The sequence below is a fragment of the Trachemys scripta genome, chromosome 12, assembly GCF_013100865.1.
Source record: "Trachemys scripta elegans isolate TJP31775 chromosome 12, CAS_Tse_1.0, whole genome shotgun sequence".
Taxonomy (NCBI): domain Eukaryota; kingdom Metazoa; phylum Chordata; order Testudines; family Emydidae; genus Trachemys; species Trachemys scripta.
This window is the reverse complement of record NC_048309.1, coordinates 34,314,723-34,322,138: the sequence shown is the minus strand read 5'-3', so window position 1 is coordinate 34,322,138 and position 7,416 is coordinate 34,314,723. Positions and strand designations below refer to the sequence as shown.

The 7,416-nt window shown below is 40.0% G+C and overlaps 1 protein-coding gene across 1 annotated transcript; it reads left to right on the top strand.

Moving 5' to 3' along the window:
- Positions 1–513: 513 nt before the first annotated feature.
- LOC117886088 (olfactory receptor 6N1-like) lies at positions 514–1,464 on the top strand. Its single transcript, XM_034787724.1, has one exon. The coding sequence runs from the start codon at positions 514–516 to the stop codon at positions 1,462–1,464; it is 951 nt and encodes a 316-aa protein (XP_034643615.1).
- The last annotated feature ends 5,952 nt before the right edge of the window (positions 1,465–7,416 follow it).

Genomic DNA, 7,416 nt, shown 5'->3' with positions numbered 1-7,416 from the left:
AGGGAAAGAAAGAGCCAGGAATAAAACCAGGTTTCTGCAATCAAATTCGGCTGTCCACTCCACTGGAATCTGGTGTACTCTGCAGTTGAAATATGGGTAAAATAGGGATGAGAGCAGCAACAGTGTTTATCTGAGGTTTTCAAATGAAGAGAATGGAATCACATAGAATTCCTTCAATCTACAATTTGCGGATACAGACTAACACAGCTGCTACTCTGAAACCTGTTCAATCTACAATGATAATCTCAGCTATGGTGGCTAACGTAACACACAGACATGTTCAGGAAGCTGAAGGTGAGATGTGTTAAACTATAGAGATACTAGACAGCAGTAACTTTTCCAATGAAAATTAACTTAGGCCATTTTGAAATTTTACACACCATGCCTCCGCTATCTGAAGCCTTGACTCAACCACTGGGATGGCAACCAGCAGACAAAAGCCATAATGGAAATGTGACTGTTTTGAAGTGGAAACTAGACTTTGAATGGCAGAATTTATTTTCTTTCCCCTAGATGGAACCCACAGCAAACAAACGCCAGGGAAATCAAACAACTGTGACAGAATTCATCCTCCTGGGATTCGGGGATCTTCCTCAACTGCAGATTTTTCTCTTCCTGCTGTTCCTAGTGATCTACATCGCGACCATGGCTGGGAACATCCTCATCGTTGTGCTAGTTGTGGCTGACCAACACCTCCACACCCCCATGTACTTCTTTCTGGGGAACTTGTCCTGCTTGGAGACCAGCTACACTTCCACCATGCTGCCCAGGGTGCTGGCCAGGCTCCTGACTGGGGACAGAACAATTTCTGTTACCGGCTGCATCATGCAATTATATTTCTTTTGTTCTCTGGCAGGCACAGAATGTTGTCTCTTATCTGTGATGTCTTATGATCGGTATTTAGCGATATGTAAACCATTGCATTATGCAGCACTAATGAATGGCAGGTTGTGCCTCCAGCTTGCGGTCGGGTCATGGATAGGTGGATTTGCTTCTGTTGCCTTCTTAATATCTATGTCAAAAATAACATTTTGTGGCCCCAATGAAATTGACCATTTCTTTTGTGATTTTAATCCAATAATAAAACTGTCCTGCAGTGACACTCACTGGCTGGAGGTTTCGGCTGTCATACATTCCTGCTTATTCACATTTCCTCCATTTTTGTTGACCCTGGCATCTTATGTTCACATCATCACCACCATTATAAGAAACCCATCCCCCACTGGCAGGCAAAAGGCCTTTTCCACCTGCTCCTCTCACCTCATTGTGGTGACAATTTTCTATGTAACCCTCATCATTGTGTATCTGCTGTCAGACTCTGATGCACTGAGGGACTTGAACAAAGTGTGCTCTGTTTTCTATGGAATCCTAACCCCTTTGGTTAACCCCCTCATCTACAGCCTGAGAAACAAGGAGGTAAACGAAGCCTTGAGAAAAGCTCTCCTTAGATTTTTTGTCTTTTAAATGAATATAGGGATTTTAGGCGTGATAGATAGATAGATAGATAGATAGATAGATAGATAGATAGATAGATAGATAGTATCGATCTACCTTAATACACATCTACCTTGTATGTTAAGTGTTATAACATTTGCAGATGACACCAAAATGAAAACATTTGAGTGCATCTAGGAAGGCAGCTTTAGAACTCTCTGAGTCATTGGATCTTGCCCCCTTGTTAATCTGGGCCACTTTCAACTAGCTTCTTAATGACTCTTCATTGGTCCCCCCCACACACACAAAAAAAACTAATAGAAGAATAAATATAAAAAAACCCAGAAACCACAGAAAACTAAAGGAATTGGATGGGGAGGGAAAGAAGGGAGGAAGGGAGGGCAGGGAAGGAAAAGAAGAGTAACATCTCGCTTCTATCCACTAGGGATTAATCAAAGTTTTTTGCAAATTTCAGCTAATCATTTCAAATTTGTCTAATGCCCTTCCTTTTCTAAACGTTACCTGCTCTTTAGCTGCCCTGTCAGCCAGGTTGCTTCTTTCCCTGGAGGCAACCTGTCACATGAGTGTAATTTGTACATTTGTGTGTTAAAAAGCCCCCAAATGACTGAGAACTTAAGAACTGGGAAGTAGCTGACTGTGAATGTCAATGATAATTGAACCTGGTGCTATTCTAAATAGAAAGAGCTATCAGCTATTCATGGAACTGTTTCCATCATTTTGTATGGACTCAGTAGACATTCTGGGCTTCAGAATCATGTTTGTGGTTATTGTGCATGCTGGTTGAGTTCTCTGAGTGCTTGTTGTTGATTTGTGTGTGGATTGTTTTGTACTGGGACATATGTGTTGATTTGTGTGTGTAGCATATGAGGGGTTTGTGCTGCAGTGAGGATTCTATGTGTGTTTGGGTTTATTGTGTGTGCTCATTGCACTGTTTTGTCGATTTATGTGGTGGTTGTGTTCTGCTGGGAGATTTGGGTTGATTTGTGTGGGTGTGGGCTGTGGAGAAGGGCTATGCGTTCTCATGGCTATCGTGTGTGGTGGTTCTGTTGTTGTGTGTGTAGTTGTGTTAATTTGTCAGCCTTCCTGATTTCATCTGTGATTAACTCTTTTTCTCTGCTAAATGGGGGGACCTAATCTTTCTTTCATCTTTCTTTTCTCCTAATGTACTTCTAATTCCTCTTCTTCTTGCCTCTTATATCACTTGCTAGTGAAACTCATTTTGTCCTATAGTCTTTCTGATTTTGTCCTGACATGCCTGTGTTGTTCTTTTGTACTCATCTTTATCTATTTGTCCATGTTTGCACCTTTTGTAGGACTCCTTTTTTGATTTGCAGGCTGAACACACTTCAGAATGACATAATCCTGGAATCTTATAGTTGCAATTTCAACCAAGCCAGTCATGACCAATATTTGGAATTTCAAACTACCTGCCCTACATTTGCCATTGAAAAAAATCTCTCTCTTTGACAATTAGATGAATAAATCCCATTGAAACACTTTCAGCATTCCAAAAACATCAACTCCTTCATTCTGGATGAAATCAAAATTCTAAACAGTGTAAACTTCCTTCTAGGTGGCCCCATTTCTTGCATTTCAGGTTCCCACTGTCTGCGAGTCATTCTCCTGCACCCACTGGGAAATTACTAGATTCCCCTGACTAGAGCATCCACACCTGAATAACAATGTGTCTGTCTGTGAAGATGTGTGTAACCATTCCCAAAAGTTTATTTGAAAGTTGAAATGTCGGGTTCTAGTTGTGTGCTTGATTTTGTAGGATCTAAGTTCATGAATAGGAGATGAGTACATCTGTACTTACATTGAATAGATGAAGAACATCTTTCCACATTTTTATATATATTAGGTTATTACATCATGTTACTAAATTTCAACCCTATCTGTGCTTTCTGGTATCAGTAATGGAGTTTCAAAAAAAGTGAGGGTGAAATAACAAACCATGACAGTTGTGCTTGTAGCAGAAAATCTCTCATGGTCATCAGAAGCCTTGTGTCTAATAGGTGACTTTAGAAATCAGCAAGCCCTTTCTATGCTTTGGAATATTGAATATCCCTACGGGTTTCTTTACTGGGGTAATTCCAAATATTAATCATGGTGAAAACCTACACACAACTGTAACATCCTGGTCTGTTTCCCCTCTTTGAAAGGACACTGGACAGTAGTCATTGTATCCATTCTCTGAATCCTATGTGCTGCTGAGCCCTCTAGATCTGGATAGTATCAGAGGTGTAGCCGTGTTAGTCTGGATCTGTAAAAAGCGACAAAGAGTCCTTATAGACTAAAAGACATTTTGGAGCATAAGCTTTCATGGGTGAATACTTACTTCGTCAGATGCATGTCATAAATCTGTATAGTGACTAGTCACTGTTCCTAGAGGTGGAGCTCTCAACACTCACATTGTTCACCAGAAATGAGCCATTCAGTGCCTCTGCTTTCTGGGCATAGATTTCCCATGAACTCTGGCATATTTCCTCCTACAAAAGAGATAATCTCTTCCAAAAAGATGCTTACATTTAGAAATAACATTCATAAAACCAAATGGAATTAACAACTGGATAAAAATGTATTTCCCAAACTACGTTTCACTGCTACCGAGGAAGGGCTTCCCCAGGACTCATTCCATATTTCCTACTACAAAAGAGTTGATCCCATCTGAAATGATGGTTCTGATTAGAAATTACATTTATAAAAACAAAATGGAATTATAAAACAGACAAAGACATGTTCCCCAAACTATCACAGCAACCTTATCCAAGGAAAGAATGGCAGACCTCTTGAATCTAATTATCCATCCTATGATCTTTCACACGGTATCTCAGAGCCAAATGTTCAAAGGGACTGAGGGTCCATTCTGCAGATGTAGATGCATGGAAAGTTTTAAAAAAAGGCCTTGGGCACTTTGGAAAATATTACCCATAAATGTTATGCACTGAATAGCTCTCAAAAAAGAGGTTCCAAATACTTGCCAATAAAGAAACTTAGTCTTTGATTCCCATTAGGAGACATTCAAGAAATCTCTCTCTGTAATATGGGGTGGAGAGAAAGGAAATGTCTAAAAAATGTTATGTGTTGTTAAACAAAAAAATGATGCCATTTCTGCGGAGATTCAGGTGGAAATATGACTTTAAGGCATGCTTACACTTCATAGAGTGTATTGAAATTTATGCAGCTTCTCATAACAGTATGTTAACACTGTGAACTTATATAACACTCATTTACATAAATATTAAAATGCTGTACAGTGTCTTCAGTATCATATCTCTGTTTTACAGAAGAGCATGTGAGGACATATAGACAGCTCTTGTTTCCTAAATTTCAAGTCACATTAAGAAAACGGGAAGTGGTATGATCATCATCGATTACATGAGGGAGGGAAGAGAAGCACAGTAAGAGGAAGTGATAAACCCAAGATCAGGGAGAGGATAAGCCAGGAATAAAACCCATCTCTCTGGAATCAAATTCTAGAGTCCACTCCATTAGAATATGGTGGACTCTGGCATGTAAATATGGTTTAAAAAATGTATCAGCTCAACAATAGGATGTTTCTGAGTTTTCCTTATGAAGCCAATGGACTTTTTTTAAATGTTTACCCCAAAGGCCTCCACCATCTGGAGTCTTGACTCAGTCGTTGGGATGGCTGCCAGCAGGGAGAAGCCAGTATTGAAAATATGACTGTTTTGTAATTAGATTCTTAATTGCATAATTTCTTTCATTTTCCCTAGATGAAGCTGATGACAAACATACACAAGGAAAATCAAATTACCATCATACAATTCATCCTTCTGGGATTTGGGGATCTCCCTCAACTTCATATTCTCCTCTTCCTGCTGTTTCTCGTGATTGCAACCATGGCCAGGAACATCCTAATTGTTGCGCTAGTTGTGGCTAATCAGCAGCTTCACATCCCCACGTATTTCTTCCTGGGGAACTTGTCCTGCTTGGAGACCTGCTACACATTCACCATCCTGCCCAAGATGCTGGCCGGTCTCCTGACTGGAGACAGAACCATTTCTATCGCTGGATGCATCACTCAATTATATGCCTTTGGTTCTCTGGCAGGCACAGAATGTTGCCTCTTATCAGCGATGTCTTATGATTGGTATTTAGTGATATGCAAACCTCTGCATTACGCAGCACTTATGGATGGCAGGTTGTGCCTCCAGCTATTGGCTGGGTTGTGGATAGGTGGATTTATGTCTGCTTCCACGTTTATATTTATGTTGTCACAATTAATGTTCTATGGGCCCAATGAAGTTTACCATTTCTATTGCGATTTTCATCCCATAATAAAACTCCTGCACTGACACCCTCATGGTGGAAATTGCTAGTTTCGTATCTTCCTCCATATTCACCCTGCCTCCATTTCTATTAACGTTGACATCCTATGTTTGTATCATCTCCACCATCCTGAGAATCCCTTCCGCCACTGGGAGGCAAAAGGTCTTTTTCACCTGCTCTTCTCACATCATCCTGGTGACATTTTCGATGGGACCCTGATCCTGGTGTATCTGCTATTGGACTCTGATGCACTGAGGGACCTGAACAAAGTGTTCTCTGTCTTTTATGTCCTGATCCATTTGTCAACCCCCGCCCCCCGCCCCTCATCTACAGCCTGAGAAACAAGGAGGTAAAGGAAGATTTGAGAAAAGGTCTCCTTAGATCTTTTGTGTTTTACAAGAATTCAAAAATTTAAGCTAATATATATATGGGCCAATCATGGGGATATGATCTTGCAAATTCTGACTCACATGAGTAGCATATACTCATCTTTGTGTGCCTGCTGAACTCATGACTGTCAGAATCATAACTTCCTGTATCCAAGTGTCAAGTCTGTGTGTTGCCTACCTGTGGGCATCTGACTTATTTTGGAGGAAAATGAGAACACCGAGCTGTACACCTAGACTTTCACTGCACCCTCACACCCACTCTCATGTCTGAAGAACACTGTGCATCCTCCTTGAATTGGGATAATTCTCCTTTGAGTGTGGATGAATTTCAAAGTAAATATTTTAATTAGTTCATGAGAATAAAATAATTAAAATAAGATCCTTAAGAAATTTAGCATTTGTCATTTCTAGTTTTGTCCAAAGTGATCTTAAAACTGGACTAAAACATACTCTTCACACTTTGTTTAATGTTAGAACTCGTTTAAAATATTTGTGTAGGTTACATTTGAAGACATTAGGTGGTAATGAAGCTCTAGGTTAAGAAGAATGTTGTCAAATAACCAGATTAGGAATAAATTTTACTCATGGTCAGGTCAGTAGCTCAGGTTACTTTGTACCGGGACCCTGGTGACATCAGGGGTAAATCAACCAATCTCCAGTCATCATCTCCTACTCATTTGAATGTTTCAATTCTATTACATGAAATGACTGCATACGGAAAGTAGATGAACAGGTGTGGCAAGAGTTCTCATTGATATTTCGGCCCCCATCAGTGTTATTCAATTTTCCATGGCCACAAGCTACCTTCATGACAGGGTTGGTGAGTCTCTGCTACACTATTCCAGGATCAGCCAACAGAAAGATTTCTGAGTCAGGAAGAAGCAGTTTCCTCCTCTCTGCTCTCCCTTGCTCCCTGGCAACAGTAATTTTCTTCTGGCGGGTCATGGAGCTGGAAAATAAAATTTTACTGCCAAAATTGCCTATTTCTGTCTTTTCAGTTTGGTGTTATCTCCAATTTTTAAAACTATTATTATATAAGATGCATGTGTATGGGCCTAGAAAGACACTATATGAAAGATAGATATTATATTAATTCCAGAATAACCAGTAACAAAAACTCTGATCGATAAACTGACTTATAGGAATAACGTCTGTACATGAAAATTAGTGGCAGGCTGCTATACATACTTGGTCCAGACCAAGAGATGGAGAAATCATTTTCTGCATGTAAATGGTGTATATTTACACCATGGAAACACATTCACAAAACTGTCTGATG